Below are 23,544 nucleotides of genomic sequence, written 5' to 3'. Positions count from 1 at the left end.
ACCCTCTTCAGCGAGCGGCATAGGAAAGACAGGGCCCCCAGGTAGAGGGCTCCGCCTGTGCTTATATAACTAGGGTTACAATTAGTGATGGGGGGAAACGATTATTTTGAAAACGATTAATCGGGCGATTATTTTATCGATTAGTCGACTAATCTAACGATTATTTTTCTGTTGTTTTATTCATAAAAAACATAATGTATCTCAAATTAATACCAAAAAATTCTTAATAATATAGTTTTTTTTTTTATTGCACAGCAAAATAAGAAATATAGAATAAAATTATACAAAATAAAAAGGCCAGCCTGTTTACTCTTACAGTCCAACAAAAAATCTCTTCTGTACAAAATTACAAAAGATAAAAAATGTAGTGCAAACACTGTGCCGTGCACAGTACAGAAATGCATGACAACTGCGCACCAGTTTACGTGCAGCCCTGGCCTGGACATTGCTTGGCTCCGTTAGTTGACATAAATTGATACTATAAGCTGACTAACGTTAGTCTAATGTTTGTTTGACTCGTAAACGACCACAACATGAGTTAGCTCTCTGTGCAATTTGTTCGTTCCGGGTTATTAGCGGCTAGATAGCGGTGTTTTGCAGACGTAAACTAGCTACCATTCCAGCCAACATTAAATGCTGACAAACGTTAACTAACACACAGCTGGCGCCGCTAGCTAGGTAGCTAACATTAACTACTAACCAACCAAGGACGAACAAACCGCACGGAGAGCTATAAGATAGTTAGCACTACCGAAGTGCACAGAACTCAAGCTGTACAACGCACTACACAAACGTGGAATTAATTTTGCCAAAGTTAGTACTTACTTATCATTGTTCCCTCCACGAGAGACAAGGGGGTGCCTCCGCTTTAAATGCTCCAACATCTCTGTTGTGCTAGTGTGGTATGCCAACTCCATTTGTCAAAGACTGCAAATAGCAATGCCTTTGCATTTTGGACTAAATTTAAAGTATTCCCTTTTGAAGACCTAGGGCGAGATGTTTTTGTTTGCGGGCTTTTTGCAGGGCTTCGTGCGCAATCCTGTGAGGAGGAGGTGGTAGCCGTTTCAGTCTCCATAGTGTTTAAAGTGCGATTGCGAACTGCTTGTTGTTGTTTTGGGTGACCCACGTGTGTGTGTGTGGCGATGCGTATGGAAAATAGTGAGGAAGGCTATGTATTGAGTTTACTGCGCACCATGTTCCCAGATTCCCTAAGGAGCATGGGAAAAACATAAGTGCACTATGTCCCAGGGGGAGAGGTCAGATACCTACTGACCCACAGCCCCCCCCCTCTCACCAGTCATGTGTTGCCCCGGCAAGCACAGACGATGAGAAAGAGCCAGACATCTCCAAGAGATAAAACCTTATGAAGGGGCCTGGCGTAGACCAAGACGCCGCTGTGCATATGTCCTCCACGGCCCCATGGGGCCGGGCCCGCCCATCCAGTATTTGGGCCCGCTGTTTTAATCAGGGCTGAAGACAACATATTAATTGTTTTATTATTAGGCCTATGTATATTGTTGTTATTTGTAGGGCTTTGTCCTAATATTTATTTTTGTTTTAAACTATGCTGAAAGATTGGTTTAATATCATTTTTTTATTTTGCTATGAAATTCTGAATGAAATTCTGAATGAAAGGCTGCGCACGAGACTGGTTTTTGAGTGAGATGCGGCACAGCAGCCTGTCAGTTTACTCTTGCTAGATTAGTTTGGCTATTATCATTTATATTTATCTGCAACAATGGATATCAGGAAGTGGTTCACGAAAGGAATATGGCAACTCAGCGCCAGATGCAGGCACATTAGAAGAAATCAGTTACGTTACCAACGAGCTAGCAAGCCAGCCAGGGACAAGGGAGGCTGGCAATCAATTATATTTTGAAGAGAAATTGACTCTCAAGCCGGCTCCCTCACAAACTGCTCTGTGCGCAAGCAGACCGCTGCACACGCTCTCTGCCTCGCTCAATCTCCCTATCTCCCTTCCTCTCCATCGCTCAACCTCATTCCATCTCTCCACCCTGTGTGCGCTCCTCAAGTTTGCCTGCGTGCTTGCCCAAGTTGGCACAGCGTTACAAATGCGCCACAAAACCAACCAATGGATGTAGCCTATAATAAGATCGTCAACAGCCTTATGGCAACCTAAAACCCCTCTCTTTCCGTAACAACAATTCACGAGCGCCTCCCCCCCCGTTGACAATTCAGATTTCCCGGGAAGTTTCGGGGTGGGCCCGCCCTGGTACATCAAATGCCCGCCCAGAGACGTATGTCTGCCACCGGGTCTGCATCCTGTCAGGCGTTTCTTGGACAGAGCTTTACCAGCCACACCATCCCCAAAGCACACAAACAGCTGTTAAGTGCGCCTGATGGAAGCCGTGTGCTCTACATAACATGCCAGCGCACGCTGGCAGAGGAGGTGCAATTTAGCGGAGAGGTTGCACCTGCTTCCTGAGACAACGCCCCCCAGACCTGAGGAACCGTCCAGGGCTGGCCCACCATCATCTGTGTCACCTCTGCGTACCACGGCGGCAACCTGGGGCCGCTAGGATGACTGACAGACGTTCTCGTCTCACCCTCTCCAGGAGGGGGAGAATGAGACGCAGCGGTGGAAAGGCGTAGAGCAGCTTTCTTGGCCATGGCTCGTGTGCAAACGCGTCCACCCCCAAGGGCGGGTTGTCCCGCCGAGCCAGGGAAAACCTCAGGGTACCGTGGCTGTTGCGCCGGTTGGCGAGCAGGTCCACCTCCGCTCTCCCGAAATGAGCCCAGATCTGCTTCACCACCTCCGGTTGAAGCATCCACTCATCTGGCAGGGGCCCACCTCTTGACATGAGTTCGGCCCCCCTGTTCTCCCACCCCGGGATGTGTAGGGCCCTCAGAGACAACACATTCTCTGAAGCCCACACCCACAGGTTCTCTGCTGTGGTCAACAAGGCGGCAGAGTGGACTCCGCCCTGCCTGTTGATGTACGCCACTGTGGTGCGGTTGTCGCTCCTCACCAGCACATGTTTGCCCTGTAGTAAGGGTTTGAAGTGCTGTAGGACCAACACTACTGCCTGCAGCTCTAGAAGGTTGCTGTGCTGCCCTGCTGTGCCGAGCCTCTGTCAGAGGCTCGGCACAGCAGGGGCCTCTGTCAGAGGTATCGGATCGGATCGGATGTTGCCCTTCACTGAGGGGGGGATGGTCACCAGACGTTGTTTGTGCCTCTTGGGATCTAAACGAAGGCCGATAAACCACCTCTGCAGGCGACGCGTATGAAGTAACCCCAGTGGTACCACGAAGTGAGCAGCCGCCATGAGACCCAGAGTCTGCATGATGGTCAAAACTGTCACCGTTGTCCCCTGTCGCCTTCTCCAAACTGCCCGAAGCAGGGATGCCTGTCTACTTTCTGTCAGGGTGGCACGTAGTCTGCCTGCATCGAGTAAAACCCCCAGATACTCCACCTGCTGGTGAGGTATGGGGCAGCTCTTTTTCCAATTGACCGCAAAACCCAACTTGGTTAGGTGTAGGATCAATTGGGCTGTGTGAAACATTGCCCATTCCCTGGACCTGGCCATGACTATGAGGTTGTCTAGATAAAAGAAAACCCTCATGCCATGGTCGCGAAGCGGCTGAAGCGCTGAGGCCACACATTTGCTGAACGTGCATGGGGATAGGGAGTAGCCGAACGGTAGTCTGTTGTACTCGTAGGCTATCCCCTGGAAGGCGAAACGCAAATACTTTCTGTGCTTTGGAGCAATTTCAACATGAAAGTAAGCGTCCTTGAGGTCGATGGTTGTGAACCAATCGCCTGGCTGCACTAGCCCCAGTTACTGTTTTATAGTTAACATATGGAACTTTTTGCAGGCAATGTGCTGATTCAGGCTGCGAAGATCCAAAAGAGAGCGCGTGCTCCGCCATAATGCAGCTTTCAGCCAGACGGAAAAATGCATTAGTTTTTACGCTAGTCTCCTAACAGCAACACGCTGGCCATAATGTCCCTGCACCCGCATAGCGCTTTGACAGCACTTCCTGCGGTTTATCACACTCACATGCACGTGCCCACTGGCTGCCTCCTTTATTGGAGTTACAACTGGGGCAGCGAGTGGGGAATCTGCACAGTTAACATTATGGGGAAGGTTGGAATTGTGGAGAGGAATGACTCTTAGACTGGGATAAATACAATCATTTTTATTAAATGCATTTTTCAGTACATTCACATCATAGAGGGAGGAGGCGGGATTCACCCTCGAGTCTTGGGTGGAGAAAGATATCTCCGCCGGGACACTTCCTCCCACCGTCCATCATCTCCGGGAGGACGGTGCCACCCCATCCTGAAGCCCCCTGTTGATGCTGAGCCGGGACAGAGGCCTGTCGGGATCGTACAGCCGCGGGTGCTGGTATTGAGCCCGCCCCGCGGGACCAGCCGAGGAGGTAGGAGAAGCAGCTGGAGCCGTGGGTGCTCTGTACCTGTGCCTCTCTCTCCTTCTCACCGTGGCTTTGCACTCGCTCCTTTGAGGAAGAACCAGAGGCAGCATACAGCTGAGCTGTGCCCTTTCTTCCTCCAAACGACGGAAGCGTTATGTGACCGAGGTGATCGATCCGAAGCGCCCTTCCGTGGATACGGGGGCTCCAGGGAGATCATCACGGTCCTTCTTGGAAAGCGCTGTGAGTCCCAACCACACGTGACGTGACCCCACTGTGGCCAGGGACATCACACGGCCAGCTGCGGCGGCTACACCATGGACCAGTTTGTTCATCCGTCCGATGCAGCGGTCCAAATAATCGCTCCGGTCCTGAGACGGGAGACGGGGGCTTCCTGCTGAGGAGTGATCAGCGAGACACCCAACACGCCCAGATTATTGGCCGCTGCCGCCAGCTGTGCTCCGAGCCGGAATATCTTATCTAGATACTCTCACGGTCACGAGGAAGCGGGGGAGGCTTTTTTCCCCTCTGCCCAACCTGCTGCCTTCCCGAGCAGATGGGCTGCTAGGCTCTCATCAAGGGGGGGCACGCCGGGACACGCTGTGTCCGTGCGGCCCTGCACCCTGAGGATTCCCGCCATACCAGCCACTGAAGCCCTCGTCTTCAGTGGGTGCTGCCACGTCGCCTCCACACACTGCCAGATATCTGGCAGAAACAAAGGCCGGCTGCGCCGGCTGAACCGGGCCGTAGAACTCCTGACGGAGGCGGCTTACCGGCTTCGGTGGTAGTGGTGGGGGGAGCGGTAGTCCTACACGCTCTGCCGTCATGGCCATCATCAACGGGAAATCCTGACGGGCAGACCTGCGCGATGGACCCTCATGGATGCCGAGTGAGTGACTGAGAGACCTAGCTGGCAGTTGCTTACAGATGGATAAACAAGCTCCAAAGCGTAAAGGCGTTTTTGTATAGTTTGTGTATACAGTATACAGTATTGTAGCGAGCCTTGGGTTCAGAGGGAGGGGCTTGCATAGGGGAGGGGGGGGGGGCCTGGCAGGGAAACGGGGTTCAGGGGGAGTGGCTCTACCCGTAGGATAGAAAAGGGGGAAGTGACTCAGAGGTTGCGCGGCTGTGGAGAAGAACGTGTTGCCCACATTCTGTTACTGAGTTTAGGCTAGTTAGCTAGCAGGTTTATTGTTTTGGGTGCAGTCACTTTTGCTTCCACTTGCTGTTCAAATAAATGTTGAAAGAAAAAGTAAATCTGTTCATATGGGTGTTGAGAGATGTATCCATAGATTTAGTCCCTAATTTTGCTCTCAAAGTGCACCAGATTGATGCATTTAACCTGCCCACACCCCCTGTTAAATTCTCTCACCCACATTGAGGATGCTTCCTACGCCCATGTTTTATTGCATGTGTCAAGTCAGGCAAATTGGGTCCAGATGTTATTGCATCAATGATCTGTTAACATTAAAATCACTAAATATATGCTGTAACTATTTTGCTCTAGGCAACTCAAGGGCTCAGGTAATGTGATTACTATATGAATAATGGTCCAAAATAACATAAAATGCATAGGGTTTTGTAACATACTTTCATCGCCCGCCGGCCGATACATGCCGCGCATTAAGTGGGCCTGTCTGTCAATTAATCCCCGGGCCACTTTTTCCCCCCAGTCCGGCCCTGCTCACAATGTCATAAAGTTGAAGAAGCACAATTAGAGATTTAATTATTTCTTATTCAAAGCATTATCTGTTACTCGCCTACATTACCCACAATGCAACTTTTTTAATTGTTGCCAGGGCAACAGCTGTATTGTAAGGTCAACCTTATAAGTGACACATGTTAACCTCTTAAACTCAGAAAAACTCACTCTGACTAACACAAAGCATTTTCATCACGACTTTTATCCCCCGAATAATGAAAAGACAGAAGGATCAAAACATGTGTTGCAATGAACAGATTGTCCTTCCCGCTGGAGTACTCGGAAATAATAATGTGGACCCTGCTCACAATGTCATAAAGTTGAAGAAGCACAATTAGAGATTTAATTATTTCTTTTTCAAAGCATTATCTGTTACTCGCCTACATTACCCACAATGCAACTTTGTTAATTGTTGCCAGGGCTACAGCTGTATTGTAAGGTCAACATTATAAGTGACACATGTTAACCTCTTAAACTCAGAAAGACTCACTCTGACTAACACAAAGCATTTTCTTCACGACTTTTATCCCCCGAATAATGAAAAGACAGAAGTATCAAAACATGTGTTGCAATGAACAGATTGTCCTACCCCTGGAGTACTCGGAAATAATAATGTGGACTTCCTTCAGAAACAGAGAGATATGGGGATTTTTGCAACAACATGGGTGCGAGCCTACGGGCTTTGAATCTCTAAATTCACAAGCTATAGAGAATGTTAAACAGCTGGCCAAGTTTAGAGAACACATTTAACACATATGTTGAAAAAACCTGACAAGGTCTGTGGTTAACAGAAATCATTTAACATTTATTCTAAAGCATAACATATGCTTAGCGGTGCACCGTCCCCTTTTGCTTCTTATAGCTTATAGTCTTTCTGTTCAGTGTTGTTGACATGAGCCATATGACTTTGGTTTAGTTTGTTTATTCCTTTACGTTAACAGTCTTCTTAATTTGTTTTAATTATCCTGGGGCCTAAGATGGAGCCTTGGGGTTCACCACAGGAAGCACTTATAATTTATACTACTTACCATCAAAACTACAAAACGCTTACATAGACTTTGATTAAAACCTTTCAAAGACTAGAATTTCATTGTAGTTATTGTCTTGATTTGCTTTGGTGACAGCCAGTGGTGCACCGTCCCCTATTACAGCCCAACTGAACACTCCCAGGCTACATTTATGTGACTTTCCCATGTTAAAGAGGATAATAAAAGCCTGTCTGGTTCATGCAGAACCTTGAGTCAACATTACTGCAGCAGAGTCTTTAGAAACACCAACACCCTGTACACTGACTGTTTGAGAAAGGGAAGGAAGGAAGCAGGATATGTCTGTTCCCTTCATTTGAATACTCAGACATATTTACTGCTTTTTTAAGCAAAACAATAGCGTGGCAGTTCATGGCGCATTTTCTGAGACAGTTTTACAGTCCATTACGTTTTTTTTCTTCTCACTTTTAAGGATTGTTAATCAAGCTGTTTCTGCGTTGATAAGCTTTCAGAAGCATTGCAAAGTGTTACTGTGTTTCTTGTTGTAAAGAAAAGGAGGATCTGATTCCGGCAGAGGACGTCAAACTGTCATCAGAGGAAGGGAGGGGGTCTTTCTGTTGATTTCCTTTGAAATGTGACTCAGCGTTCACAAGTATACATACATCTTACCACCACGTAGTTTTTTTCTTCTGGTAAGGTATTTTTAAATATAAAATATGAATAAAACGTACGCAAAGGGCTTTCATGCAGATGGTAAAACAGCACACAAAAATAACGAATACACTAAAGAAAATGTCTAAACATCCAGAGGTTTTTTTAACAACTATTCACCTTTTTTTTTTAAAACAAAACAAGATGACAGATTTAACAGATCTCCGTGATAACACATCAGCCGCCTGGAGATTTGCAAAGCTTCAGCGATCTGTTCTCCAGGCATGGGGTTATTGGTGTCTTTATGGCCTCTTTCAGTTTGTCTGAGGTCATTATCTTCATGGTTTGAGAGTGAGAGTGTGTGTGATGTCATGCTGTGTGAAACAATGGCAGAACTGTTTTAGAAGAAAGGAGTAGTGATAAGAGCCGGATCTGTGTGAGCGCTGACAATGAGGTGATACAGATGATCCTTCACCAATTGCAGTTTGCTGTCCTACATTTTTTTTTTTAAAACCTTGGATATTCTTTGAATTTGAAAGTGGTATGATATTTAAAAAAATTACATTTAGTTAAAAAAACTAAAACATTTGCCTTTCAAGAATCAGAAATGTTCTTTAAGACATTCAAGTGTCAAATGACTGAGAAACAAACTTTGTACACACATTTGGATCAACCTTATCAGACACTCCTTGGCTTTGAAAATGTATGACTTAATGAAAAATGCCAAGAGGAGGCCAGACTTCTTAGCATTGACTTAATTTGTTTCTTTTTAAATAAACATATTTCTTAAAATATAATGAGCAATGACAGAACACAAAGCAAAGTTTGCAGGAAAGCTCTTTGAATGCCTCTTTAATTCATTATGTTCAGTACTACACAAAAACAACATTATTTTCCCACTGACTTCCTTACACTCTACTTGATATAATCAGGAATTGTGTGAAAGTGATCTGTTTCACTGCTCTACTCCCATGGAGCATCAGCATTGGTTATCCAGTGTATTGTAGAGCATGCAGAGAGGTCAACTGTCTGCACCTCTCTCCACAGAGCATGTATTCAGCCTTGCCCGGGCTTCTGGATGGGAACCCGTTCTCAGAGAGCGGCCAGCTGCGAGTGCCTGATGGACTGGGCGGCATCCTGGAGGTGCTGAAGGAGGCGCTGAAGCTTCTCACAGCCTTCCAGGTCCATCCAGACATCTCGTTACAACTCTGTGCCTACCTGTTCTTCTTCATCAACGCATCGCTGTTCAACGCCCTCATGGAGAGAGGTGAGACTTCTGCTCACTTTCCCAGCATTAAGATACCTGTTTGCAGCTTTGGCTCTTGTTTTAAGTTTGGTTTGGACCGAAATAGCTCAACCACTAGAGGATTCATTACCGGAGAATTTAATAGAGGAATCATTTACTTTAGAGGATAATCCTACTTACTTTAATGATCCTCTGAATTTTCAGTTTGCGCCACAATGAGTTTAACATTTGTAGCTTCAAGTAATTTTTTGATAACGACAGTATTAAATGGTTAATTCATGTTTTGTTCCGGATTAAATTGAATAATTGATCCTGATGTTTCATCTAGCACCTTTATCATATCAAAGTTTTCTATTTTATGACTGGTTAATGACACATTTTCTGCAAATCTGACAATATACTGTACCCATTGGACTCAGCTCTACGCTGTGTTTAGGGCTAATTTGCAAAATGTTAGAATTCGAAAAAAAGTATATGCCTGTAATGGTTATTATATAGAAATATAGATAAAAGGTGTACAAATATGAAAATATAAACCTACAAAAATTATTAGTTCATTTTAAATATGATCATTATTGACATGCACCATGCATTTATGTTGGTTTTTTATATTATTTATGAGAAATGTTATCTTGAGACTTTGCAATAGGTACACTTATTATTATGTTTTGTTCTTTTTTTTGCGTGTTTGTTATGTTGTTATGTTTGAATAAATTGCATTTTGTAATAAAAAACATTTGAAAATCTTTCATTTCCAGTATTTTAGAATTAAGAACAGTTTTGCATTTCAACTGGCTAATAGCATAGATACTATTCTATAAGTGCTATTAAAACATATTTTTTAGCATATCGTACTTGGTTGAGCATAATTTAGGTTGCAAATCAATGTCATCTCTGATTTGAAACATGTTGTTTTTCAGGATCTGTCGCTGGGTTCTACCAGTGGTCCCGAGGGGTTCAGATCCGGGCCAACCTTGACCTGCTGATGGATTGGATTCAGGGCATCGGACTGGGAGATCTGGCAAATGAATTCTTCCAGAAGCTTTCTGCTGCTGTCAATCTGCTGGCCACACCCAAAGAAACCCTCCTGCAGGTCAGAGGACATCCGTTTCTCCTTTCCTGTTTGTCTCCTTGTGGGTGTAGCCTCGAGGGTCAACTCATGTTTGCGTCAGCATGAATGATTTTATTGTCTTAAAAGTGTCAGTTAGTAATGTATGTGTATGTATGGGGTGCAACAGGTTTCATTCTGAACCTTCCCCTTGCTTACATGTAGCTACTTCTCTTTTTTATAGCCTCTTATTTGCCCCAAACCATGGTAAAGGTTGTGGAAGCCTATTCATTGTTATAGTTGAGCTGATTTACATCGATCCGATTTGGGGAAATGGCCTTGAGGAACAAAGTAAATAGACATAAGTTATCACGACATGATTTCCTGGTGACAATAACGGTTTGGCCATCACTTATTCTACTTACAGTATAATCCTAAGGACCTGAGTATATCCTGTTAGCCAGAGTTTGTATGCATGCATGGATGTCACTGAACAGGCCTTCTTGCACAGACCAAAGTGCCTAAGGTGTAATGTAGGTGCAAGGAGACTATAAAGAGAGGTCACAGAGACTTAAGGAGACCACTCAGGGAATCTAAAGGACTATGATAAGGGGTATAAAACCCCCACAACTATAAAAAAAAGCAGATAAGAACCTCAGACTGGAAATAACTGGAAAAATGCCATTAAAAGAAACAGCAACAAAGAGGCACATAAGGATCATGTAGAGACACAAAATGACTAATGACTGTTCAAATGTAAAACAATTTGGCCAGATATTCAATTTGGAGTCCATAGAAATCTTTTTAAAGGGGCCCTTTCATGTAAGTTTTCAGGTTTCACATTTGTATTTTATAATAATAATAATAATAATACATGGGATTTTTATAGTGCTTTTCCTAATGCTCAAAGACGCTAATATAATATTTAGTGTCTCTACATGTCTCCATGCTTTAATGTTCAAAAAGCTCTTTCTTTTTCTCACTGCCTGTGCTGCAGCACCTCTTTTCACCCTCTGTCTGAAACCAGAGCCCAGTCTGCTCTGATTGGTTAGCAGGCCGGCTATTTTGTGATTGGTCAACTGCTTAGAGAAGTCCCGCCCCTTAGCCTATCACTAGACGTCTGTTGGAGTGCTAGCCAATAGAAGCGAGAGTGTTACAGAGTGATGTCACTATGTTACAGAAGTAAATAAAGGAGTCAATTTTAGGCATTTCAGGCAGGGGGGAGTGTATTGGAGGGAACACATTGATTTTAGCATTTTCATACGATTTACATGAATACAAACCTATATCACACACGACAGGAACAGGACAACCCCAAAAAGCATAATAGGGCCCCTGATCCGTGTCAGTGGGATTGACTTACTTTAAGTGTAGGAACTGGGTAATACAAGGCTCAGTTTTACCCACCTGTTTCCACTATATGACTCGCAGTTGTACCAGCCTGAAACATCTCTGGGGCACAAACCAGCACCACCCCCCCCCCCCCTCCTCACACAGCTGTTGGAGGCTGTGTCTCATCTGTTCGTGGGATTGGAGGGTTGCTAGGAAGCTGGTGGCTTTATGTATCCCTGCCCTGGCATGAGGTCACTTTGTGGCTGCTGCTGCGGAGCACACACCCTCAGCATTTTCCATCTGGAGTAGTTCTGGGCTTTTAAAAAACTGAAGTGGCAGAGTTGTAAATTACACCCCAGGGATGTGGCGTCGCCTGTTTTGCCAGCAGTTATGGAGAACACAACATCTGAGGAGTTATTTTGAGTGGGAATAAAGCTGCTAGACATTAAATGTCAGACTATACAGACATTTTTAAATTTCTGCTGCTTTAATGAGCAGCATTTAAATGTCACCTATGCTGATCTCACTGTGGCATCTGTTATAGGAGAGCAACAAGATTTCACTTCTAGTTTCTATTGTGGCCCCAGCATGTCTGGGTAAAGTCCTGCTTCCTTCAATTAAAACAGACTGAAGGAACTACGTAATGTGTGTAATAATCACATGAACGCTGCTGGCCGGTGACTCACCTGTTGCCTTGTCCTCCGGTTACTTTCTGTAGTTATCAGGCGGTCACATCATTTATTTCTCCAGTGTGTTATATTTCCTGATAAGAAACCTAAGACGCTGCTGAGAATGAGATGTGTTAATTATAATGCAGGAGTGCAGAGTGAACACAGGTATGCAGGTTTTAAGAAAAGCTGTAATGATATGAAATGACTTCAAGTGCTTCTGTATTTACATGTGAGAAATATTTTCCCAAGAGATTTGTTTACCACAGAGACAAAGGCTATTTACTAGATCATATAATTGGTTTAAAATACTCCACATGCAAATGAGAGAGTAGCAATGACTCCGCTTCCTTATATGGAAACAAGCATGATGGGAAAATAGTTGTTGCTCCCTCACTGTCATCTCACAATAAGCCTTTGTGACTCGTTCTTTAAGCTTTAAACATCACTTTAAAATCTTTTGTTTTAGCTCTTGTGCCTCACTTTGAAAACGTTGCTCTAATTTACTAAGAGTACAGGACAGTCTGAGTATCAAAAACTTTTCATTAGTATTTTTCTACACTTTCACTAAGTTCAATCTTTTAAACAAACTTTAATCCTGATCATAACTATTAAACGGCATTATTTTTCTTAATGTCGACCTTTTAAATGTCAGTTTGTTTCGAATTTTGTTATGAATAAACCTGAAAAGAAAGGTGACTTTCAATATATGAAATGTTAGGAAGACACCATTCTGATTCTTTTTGGGGCTGGAAACCAGGAAAAAACATGTATTTTTCCAGAAAATGACTCAATCTGGTGGAAAATGATTAAAATAGTTAGTTGAAACCATATGTGGTTTCTTGCTGAACTTTGATCAAACATTGCGGTTAAATTAGGTTCTAATTGGGATATTTGTTTTCCTCTGTCTAGCTGTCTGTATTTGGGCTACATACTTTATTTTAGACTTATTATAGGAGCTGATTTATTTGTTAAACTTTTACCCTTCTTAAATGTTATACTAAGATACTTCAACACTCCCAAAATGTCATCTAGTGAGGCACAAGGGTTACGTTTGGTGAAGGTTAGAATAACTCTGCTTCTGTCTCTCAATGTTTTGCTTGTTGTTTCATGTCCCTCCAGGCGTCCTGGGCTTCTCTCCGGACAGAGTTCTCTGCCCTGAATGCTGCTCAGCTTCACCACACGCTGAGGGAGTACCACTCAGGTAAAGCCTGTCCTGCAGGATGGACCCCGACTCTGAACGATGCAGAGCTCGCCGTCAGGACCGGTGAGTGACCTAAACCATCCTAAAGATAATCCATATATTTAGTGACATAAAATATCCTCTGCAAATATATTTGCTGGTTGTCACTTCCTCCCAAAAGGCCCGATCTCATGTTGTAATTAACTACAACTAATTAGGATTAAAGTACCTTAACACTGACGCTTGTATGCACCTTTAAGCGGCAGCCTCCCTCTTAGTCTTTGTTTACAATAATCCTGTCACAGACCTGTCAGTCTGTCTCCACCAACCAGCTCTCGCCCACCCTTTCCTCTCAAATCCGTCTTTCCGCCATGCTCTCACCTGCTTCCACCTATTAATTGATTCAGGTCGACTCCATCCTGCTTCGTAAAATAATAATACCCTCAATTGAACCAGCGTTAGTCCTAAACTTTATTTACCACTTTTGATTAGATGTTAAAAGGATATCTGGACGTCCTGAAGTGCGTTTTGTACGAGGTGCTTATCCGTAGCCTTACTTACAGTAGAGGGCAGTTGTGTGGACAAATAGACATGTGATTTTTGAAACAAAGTGTGCAGGGGAGCTGCAATACACATTTTAGACAGCTACAAAAATGACGAACTTGAAATAATAAATATTAATTTATGTGTATGCTATATTTAGAATATGTTCACTGCACCATCTTGCAGTCAGACAGCCCTTTCTGATGGGGAACTGAATCAGTAATCTGTGTTCTCTTCAAAGTGAAGCCCTACACCAGACTCCATTGACAATAACAGTCATTCTCATCAGTTAAATCTGCTTCAAGTGGTTCGTTTTTTCTCAATGGAACGTGTGGCCTTAAGAGGGCATAGAACAGCTTCATCTCTCTAGGTAATAGAAAAACAATCCAAGTACCCTTTTAACCCAACACAGCAGCTTTACTTGAAAGTTTAAGGTTTGAATTTCATTAGAAGGCTGTTATGAAGCTTGGGGTCAATGGTGACGGCTGACCTTCTCTCCGTCTGCAGCCGACATCCTGGAGAGCTTCGACAGCCACCCGCCGCTCATCCTGCCCAGCAGCACGTTTCATCTGGAGCTTGGTAAACCTGTGGTGGAGCCCGCTCTGTTCGAGCAGCTCGGCCATCTGCAGGAGTTCATCCGCCGACTCCCCCGCAGTGAAATCCAAGTCGAGCCCGATGTGGAGGAACAGGTAACAAGCTCTCTGACCTCGGAGCAGGAAACGAGACACCTTCATGTTTCAACATCTGTTATTGATGGACTTAATGTTCCTCAGGCAACCCCAGACAGCCAGTCTACGACCTCGCCCTCCGTCACAGTATTCCAGGACCCTGCCCATCAGGAGTTGTCTGACCAGGTTGCCAGCTCGGACCTTGCCTCCCCTGCAGAGCCGTCTCAGGCCCAAGGATCTCACGGTGACCTGAGGAGCTGTGAAGCGGTCCTGACCCAGAAGCTGAAGAGCCTAGAGCTGCAGAACACCTTTCAGGGAGGACAAGTGGACATGGGCTACCACAAGAGCCTGGCACTGGACCCGTCCTGCCTGCTGACCCCACCCAACACCCCCCAGGGCATGGAGCTGTCCGAGCTGGAGGCTAATCTGCGGGAGGGGGCACTCCAACAAAAGAAAGGTAACTTAGGGGCAGAAGAATAAAGATCTGCACACTTCCTGAAAGATCACTGTATCTTATTCAACAAAATGAAACCTACTAATCTATTGAAGACCTTTGTCTGGCATTGTCAAGTAAACACCATAGAAAATGGGGCATGAATGAACTTATTATAGCAAATAGGGAAATAAACCAAATAAATAATAACACGAGAGACTTTATTTGCGATGGCATCAAGCCAGGTGTCTATGCTAGACACTTGTTTACGTAGTGGAGAAATACTTTATTAACCAATCAATTTACATGTCACATACATATGTGTTCATAAAAATGAAACTGCCTTTAGCAGATTATTGATGAATGATGACAAGGACTAATTGAGCTATATTCGAATTTCAATCATTTGCAATCCTCTAGTCATTTTAAACCTTACATAATAAAAAACTAAAGCAAATTCAGGTATTTATTAGCATGCAAGATCATTGATTTTGACCATGGTGTACCATATCAATGGGGGATCAACCAGTGTGAATGTTAGTCTGGAGCGCTGCTTGAAAAGATTATTTCAAACCACAAACAGCTGGAAAACATTAGCTGAAACCTGGCAACAGAAGATAATACCTGAGTGAGTGTGCACATGCAAAGAAAACTACGAGACAAACATTAAACCACAAAGCCAATTATTTTCCCTGTGTCTTCTATTATAGCACTTCTTAATTATTATCCATTTTCCCCATCAATGAATTCATAATGTTTTATATCAAACGTCAGCGATTTGTGGAGAATCACAATGTTGCAGGTGGCTTTATTATCAAATACAATACATACATTTTTCACAAGTAAAGCAGGATTTCTTTTTTACACCTGACAATCTGGATCCATTCAAGGTTTTAGCCCTGCGTTAATGTTTTCTTTTAAAGGCTCAAACAGCTGGCAAACATTAACTGAAACCTGGCAACAGAAGATAATAACTGAGCAAGCGTACACGTACAGAGAACCCATGAAACAAAGAGTAACGGAGAAACCGACAGCTTCTCAAAAGGCTCATTCATGGCTTCACTTACACAGCAGGTTTTGATTCAGGTGACACACAGCTTTGTCACTGAGAACGCGTCCGCCTCAATTCAAATCCTGTACCGTTACTGACGCCCACAATGAGGTCACCTCTTAAACGCGCTTCAACCTCCGCTGACTCGACCTATTAAGGGAACTTTTTAGTGACTTGACCTTCAGGGACCTGCTGCATATTTGCTCCAAGTTCTCATAAAGGTATTTCACATAAAAGAGGTGCAGCGCCTTCATCTTCTCACTGACTGTGGGGGTCAGGAATTTCAAGTGGAAGGCTTTGCAGGGCGGGCCACTCTGCAGAGGAAAGAGTGTTTCCTCTCCCACCTCTATTGTTTTTAGACGCCTCCATCATGAGGTCATCCGTAGGAGGGAGAGGGAGTCATAGTGATAGCGGACTACTTTACTTTTTGTTTAACCAAATGATACTGCAGATATTTGGACGTATCTGTGGAAACAAAGGGGAAAAGTTATCACAGCTTTCTCATTAGAGGAATACTTACACCCCCCTAAAACAATTGCTTTCATATAAATAACTCAACCCTCGTTACCTTGAATTATTGGCGTGCAACCCTGCATGGTGAAAGAATAATAAAACAAACTGAGAAAAAACAATACAAATTCAAGTAAATGCGGCCCGTGCTTAACAACCGCATAACTAAACCAAGACAAGGGAACATGTGCTGAGCATACAACTGAAAAAAGACAATTGGATTATAGTGAATAAGTGCTGTGAGGTTGTAAAATAATATTTTTGTATATTTATTGTGGTTGACAGCTTTTCAAATAGTTTTGATCCATACTGAGATGCGAGATAAATGTGAGATAAAAACAAGTGACACAGAGTGAGTCATTGATATGCTAATAGTAATTTTGTGGTAGGTGCCGGAATTACCTCCTTTAACATATTTTATCTGTTTAAACAGTAAAAAACACTTCCATGAGGCGGTTCTCAGCAGACTGATCACAGTCAGTGAACTTCACATTTCAAAATAATGTCAATTTAGTATTTAATTGATTTTATCTGAATAAATGAAATGGGTAAATTATACTACCAACATCTGTGAAAATCAAGTAAAACCACAACATTCACACTGTGTATGTGCAAGTTGGCCCTCCAGGGAAAAACCAAATCAATAAGGAAAAGAGTAAGGAAAACATTTTATAAAAATAACATTATATATTAAAAAAAAAGAATAAAAACATAAAGAAAAAATAGAGCACTTGATGTGCAAAAATGTATACACATATATTGCCAAAAAGTACACAGATTGTTATTTAATATATATAAATCATATTTATGTTCTTATTATTTTACTTCTTTTTTTTATGACACCCCTAGGTCAATACAAATGAGTACCAATCAAGCAGCATCCAGGGTCAAATTTGAAATAATTTTAACCCTGAGCGCAGTGCTCTGCGACAATTTTGCATGACGTTGAATAGAGCTCTCCTGTTTCCATAGAAACACTGCCAGCGCCCAGTGATTTCACCTTTAATCATGTGTAGACAGCTTAAGCATCAACAAGCTGATTTCTTAATGAACTTATCTTAATTGTAGTGCGGTGTACACAGCAGAAAGGAGGCTCTTTCTAATAAGGCAGGTTGTACCAGAAGCTCTCTCAGATCCTAATGAGACCTTCTGAAACCTTTTTGGTCACATGTGAGCGTGTTGGTGTTTAAGAGTTGGCCCCCTCACAGAGCTCCCACTGTGGCAGAAAGGCTTTAAAGCTGGAGGATTTTGTTGATCCTGATCAGGTGGCTTTACTCTCATTGGTTACTTGTTGCATTACGTTTTCTCTGTTCGTGCCTTTCATAAAAGTCATTTGTTGAAAGGGTTTGAGGATTACATTGGAACAAAGCCATCTGGCTCTAATCTCTGGTCATCTGTCCTAATTGGCACTATATTTAAGAGTTGCATACAACCTGCACACCTACAATGTATGTAGTGGTGCAATGATTATGGAGTTGGTGTTAGAAATTGCATCTTTTCTGATGTATATAATAATAATAATCCTTATATTTATTATAGCGCTCTATCAATGACTCAAAGCGCTTTACAAATACACATTAAATATACAGATCATACATACATGTAATGGTCATCTACTGTGGACAATACCCACAGGAGCAAGTTCAGGTGAAGTATCTGCCCAAGGACACAACGGCCTGAATCAGTGGGGCAGGAGTGGGTTTCGAACTGGAGTTCCCCAACACCCCCTTGATCTGATGATCAAACGCACAGACCACTGCGCCACCCGTCCCTTATATCATTTTTTATTTCATATAATATTTATTTAGGTTAAGGATTTATTAAGATTATTCACTAATCAGCTAAATAATCAGTACATCAAAAATATAATAGGTTATATTTACAATAAAAAAGACAAATTAATACATAATAATAAGTTAACAATGAATGAATTCAATATTTAATTAAAAATATTATAAAATACATAATTAATGATTGTATAGATTTGTTCTAGTATCTATATGATATCATAATAAATATAATAATTATGATATATATTTAAATTTCTTTCATGTTCCAGACGTTTGCAGTATTTGACCTTTATTTGTCCCCTCTTAATAAGCAGATTGTCTGCACACAACTTGGCACTTACTTGATTCTGATTGTGAAATAGTTAGTAGTTACTTGGTTAGTCAGTCAGGAATATTGAACCAGTTCAAAACACTGTAGAAAAACACAGGTACTTTCTTTACTTTTCCAACCAGCGTTTAGTTTATATTCATTACTGCCTACTGAGTACAAATAAATGTTATACCTGTAATATATATTTATTCTTTATTTTATACATTCTCATGAGAAGTGTCTCAACCTGTAGTTTTAAGTTAGTTTTCCAGGTAAATCAGCTGTTGATGTAAATCAGGGTTCTTACGGTCATTAAAAACCTGGAAAAGTCATGGAAATTCAAAATGCTAATTCCAGGCCCTGGAAAAGTTATGGAAAACAATATTTTTCCCAAGGTTTTGGAAAAGCCATGGAAATGTAACCAAAATTGCATGAAATATAATTTATATTTTATCTAATCGCCGAAATGGTAACACTATAATGATAATACATACTGTATCGTATAGTAATGAAACGTAAAATGGCATTTAGCTGTCGAGGTATTTTGCTGGTGAGAGATTTGAGTTGCTTTAGCCTGCAGAAGCTAGTAAGCCAACTATTGGATTTGTTTTAGATAGGCACAACATGTTTCATATGCAGACCTTATTTTCCTGTTCCATGATAAAATAAATCATTTGCAGTGGTCCCGCTGAGAGAGTAATTTCTTTGGTCATGGAAAATTAGATAAAGGTCAATGGAGAAGTCATTGAAAATCATTGGTGAAAAAGTGTATGAACCCTGGTAAATGATGATTGGATGGTGATATGATGGCCTTTGTTCTCACCCTGATGCATTTCCTCCCGCCATGGGGATCCGTACCTTGGCCTCCAGTGTTTTATCTACCTCTGTGTTTTTTTTGTGGCTAACAACTAATGATGTTTTGAAAGTTTGCTAATCCTTTAATCTAGCCCCAAGAATTACAGAGAGGTGGTGATGTCAGGAGAGAAAAGAGCAGTGGCCGATCCGTCATGGGAATTTACAGTTGAGTTGGTGCGTGGAATCTTAATCTGTGGCGGCATTGTTCGGGGGTTAGGGTCCTGCGTGGGGGCAGACTGGCCGCATGTTGGAGGGAGGTGGGGGAGGTAGGGCAGGAGGAGCAGGGGTGGGAACAGGTCTTCTTTTTTTGGGAGGAATGCTACTGTTGCTGTGTTGTTTTGACGGTAGGAAACACATGAGGGAGACAGGCTCCTGTTAGCAGCACGCTAACAAGTCGGATATCAAACAGATCAGGAGATCATTTCAAAGTGGAAAGACTTTATCTCGTGTTCACCAAAGCTGTGTTCACTGCCTGCAGAACAAGGTCATGAACAATTATGTTTAGTGGGCTTTTCGGACACCGCTAGTACTACAAGTTTAACCGATTGGGGTCTCATAGGAATACTGTTTCTTATATGCATTTCATTATGCGCTTGCTAGTCTGCCAACTTCGCCGTATGTTGGTTTCATAGACGTGATCACATTGAACTGTATGGTTACTTATTGAACTTTTGCAAAAGCTTCATGTACAGAACAACTTCCATTTTTGATCATGTCGTTTTAGATGAATGGAGTGACATTCACTTCCAATTCACTGTCCCCACATTTTGATGTGAGCATTTGTTTATCTGTTTGTGTGTTCAGCCAATAGATGTGCTGAGAGGAAGACGGAGAATTTAGAAGAAGACGAAGGAGAAAGAGAGGAAGTGTTCACGGTGGAGCTTCACAGAGGTCCTCACGGCCTCGGTCTGGCGCTCGTAGATGGGACGGTACGCTAACGTCCTCCTCTTGTTCTCTCTTTCAGAATGTGACTTTATTCAAAATATATAAATGAACAGTAGTGTAGAGATGACCACACTCTTATTAGGATTGGTTCACATCGGCAGCCTTGTGGGCTTTCAAGAAATGTTGTGCAGCTGATAATGAGATCAGACCATAAACTGAAGGGATTTTGACCACAAGCCTAATCTTACTAAAAGTTCTTACTTATTGAAGTGGGGGGCTAAAGCAACGTAATGAAAAAGAGCTGTAATACATTATGTTTTAAACCCAGACTCATTAGTGCCAAGTTATAATAAGAAACAGCATAACGATAAACCTTTTTTCACATAAATAACACCGATTTGTTCTCTGTTCTTCTTTTTTTAATTGGCTGACAAAGGTTTTACAGTTACGAATAAAGTACTTAACCTTAACCTCACACCTGTTTTGAAAATTATAAATCACAACCGAGTCAAATGCTTATTGAAAATAAACAAACAAGCAAAAAAAGAACTGACCAAAAATACCCCTTTCATTTTCAAAAACATTTCTATTGATTTTAATCATCAATTTTAATGAATTGCATTACAAATTAAAATAAATAATATAGGAGGAAGTCAGAGTATGATTATTTTTCATGACATTCCTTCCAATAGTTGTTTAGATATTACAGTCCTGCAGAGAGACTAAAAAAAGAAATATTTCAGCAGACACACACACACACACACACACACACACACACACACACACACACACACACACACACACACACACACACACACACACACACACACACACACACACACACACACACATACACACACACACACACACACACACACACACACACACACACACACACATTGGCTGCTACTTGTCCCCCTAAATGTTACCAACCTTGACTCCACCTGTTTTATGTTTTTGCAGAAAACACAGCTGAGAATGAGCGGCATCTATGTGAAGTCGGTGGTGCCGGACTCTCCTGCTGCTCGCTGTCAGAAACTGAGGACGGGCGATCGCATCCTGGCTGTGAACGGCATCAGCGTGGTGGGGATGGAGTACAACCTGTAAGCATTACAGAACCATGTGCTTCATAAAGGACATTTCTGACCAGGGTGTTATGGTTTTAACAAAACAAAAATGCCCTAGTAACTGTTGATCACACAGCCATAAAAGCATACAATTCAATATTCACATGTTTGGTTTCAACTGATTTCTTTTTAGCAGATTGAGCCATATTCTAACGTTTGCCCAAGGACATTTCCTGGTTACCTAAACAATAAATAAAATGCATAAAAAGAAATGTGGTTGCGAATGATTGACATATCAATACTATAGAAAATTAATCCCCCTAACATTTAATACACAACAAATAAAACAATGTCAGGCTTTTGTTTTGTTTGTTTCAACCAAATAGAAAATTCTATTGGTCTATATTGGTAAAAAGTCAGGACTGATGATATAGTTAAAGTGTTACCTCAGTAAAGAAGGTGGAAAGCATAAATATGAATAAATAGTATTTATTTGAGCAGTTTTAGGAGAGAGGGGCCTTTGTCCTTAAAGTAAAAGAAAATGTTCTTGGTGTATAAGGGGTAAAGTTTGAAGTGACATCTAATGCAGATATTTTTGTCCTTTATGAAAATCAGAGCTACCTTTTAAAGTGAGGTTTAATAAGGTTTAAAGTAGATAAGGTTTAAAGTAGACACATATCTGCAGATATTAGGCTGACCTGTCCTCTCTGTACCTGCTTGTTTACATCGTGTTTGTTCTCATTTCAGTGGTAGAGAACTGATCCGATCATCAGGAGAATCTCTCAGACTGCTGGTGGCCAAAATCGACTCAAAGACCAGCGACAAGTGCTCGATTACGACTAAATGCTGAGGGGAGAGCTTTGTGTGGACGATCAAGTGCAATTTAAAATACTCTGAGGATGTTTGCTTCATCCTTCCTGCTAATCCAAAGCCAGTCATTATCTCAGAAAGGACAAACTCACGTCTCATTCCAGACGTATTGTGTGTTATAGAGCTTTGTTTCTGTGCGTTGAGACAATCAGAATGAGGGCACGGTCACGTTTTCATTTTGCTGTCACAGCTTCTGTCCGGCCTATAAACAGCTCTCATAAACCACGAGGGAAGTAGCTGCCTGTGGCTGTTTGCTAACATCTCATTTCACTGTCTGAGTTCACAGTTTTCTGTCTGGGGAGCTTCATCAAGCTGCTCCAGGATCAAATATGTGGCAACAACTGGAATTATTCTGAAATGAATCTTTTTCAAAACTGTGAAACTGTGTATTTTACTCTGGAAAACAACTCCTATTAGTTCATTTGTTTTGGAGTCATAAAATCATATTTATTCACAGGTGGACATCAAATATATGTTCTTGTCTTTTCCAGAACATTCCCAAAACAAGGAAAACAACACTAAGATCAAGCAGATTCATCTCAATTTAGGAAATGTTTTTCTTGTTTTGAGTAAAAAACGCAATAAATATATAGGACTATCTTTGCATTCTAGCATTTTGGTCGTTTTTATTGTGGTCTTAATGTCATCCCACAGATTCTCCTGCTGTGAAATATCCACTTTTATATCGCCTGAAAGATGAAAAGCAAAGCAGGACAAGTGACGGATGACTACAAACATCCAGGATTAAGGGTCATTGGATAATTCTCAACCTGAGCCCTATTTCCCCCTGTTATGTTCCCCATTTTAAAGAAAGGGTATTCATCTACACACACTAATATGTTTTTATATTGAAATAAAACAGTCCCTTAATTGCTGACAGTTTGATGAGACCGTTCCTTTAAATCCATATTGTAGGATTTTTGGGCCCAAATCATAAAACGTAATGTTTTTTTCAGTTGACATGAAAAACATCAGCGGATCAAGTTTAATAATGTTTACCACTGTAGAACGACAAACTGCTGCAGCCCTCATCGGAAGTCTGTCCATGATATCATCCCAAATGTTGTCAATTAAAGTTTATTGGCACACAGTATTATTCACAGTATTTTGTAATATTTATGTCGCAGTATTTTTTAAACTAATGAATAAATATTATTTTGATTTTTAAAACCTTTAACTTCTGGTTGTATTGTCTTTGTGTGTACTCCTTAAAGGAAAATGTTGGATGTTTTAAAGTTGGGTTGCATGAGATACTTCAGATTCAATATCCATAGTCGGTATATTACCTACAGTTGACTTTAGGGGTCCTATAATACTCCTGTTCAGGTTCATATTTTTATGTTGTGCCACT

The 23,544-nt window shown here is 41.9% G+C and overlaps 1 protein-coding gene across 4 annotated transcripts in view; it reads left to right on the top strand.

Moving 5' to 3' along the window:
* The window catches only part of radil2a (Ras association and DIL domains 2a), a 36,795-nt gene extending 13,425 nt beyond the window's left edge, over positions 1-23,370 (top strand). For 3 of the 4 annotated variants that reach the window (XM_079641986.1, XM_079641984.1, XM_079641983.1), the window contains 8 exons: positions 8,782-9,001; positions 9,901-10,073; positions 13,151-13,295; positions 14,262-14,443; positions 14,528-14,879; positions 20,176-20,300; positions 21,220-21,359; positions 22,071-23,370. In XM_079641986.1, the coding sequence (XP_079498112.1) occupies positions 8,782-9,001; positions 9,901-10,073; positions 13,151-13,295; positions 14,262-14,443; positions 14,528-14,879; positions 20,176-20,300; positions 21,220-21,359; positions 22,071-22,173 (1,440 nt within the window). In that variant the 3' untranslated portion in view covers positions 22,174-23,370. The remainder of the gene's footprint in view (positions 1-8,781; positions 9,002-9,900; positions 10,074-13,150; positions 13,296-14,261; positions 14,444-14,527; positions 14,880-20,175; positions 20,301-21,219; positions 21,360-22,070) is intronic. The other variant, XM_079641985.1, reaches the window with a different exon arrangement.
* The last annotated feature ends 174 nt before the right edge of the window (positions 23,371-23,544 follow it).

The sequence above is a fragment of the Notothenia rossii genome (genome assembly GCF_949606895.1).
Source record: "Notothenia rossii genome assembly, chromosome: 8".
Classification (NCBI taxonomy): Eukaryota; Metazoa; Chordata; class Actinopteri; order Perciformes; family Nototheniidae; genus Notothenia; species Notothenia rossii.
Note: the sequence above shows the minus strand (reverse complement) of the source record. Positions and strands in the feature narration are given on the sequence as shown.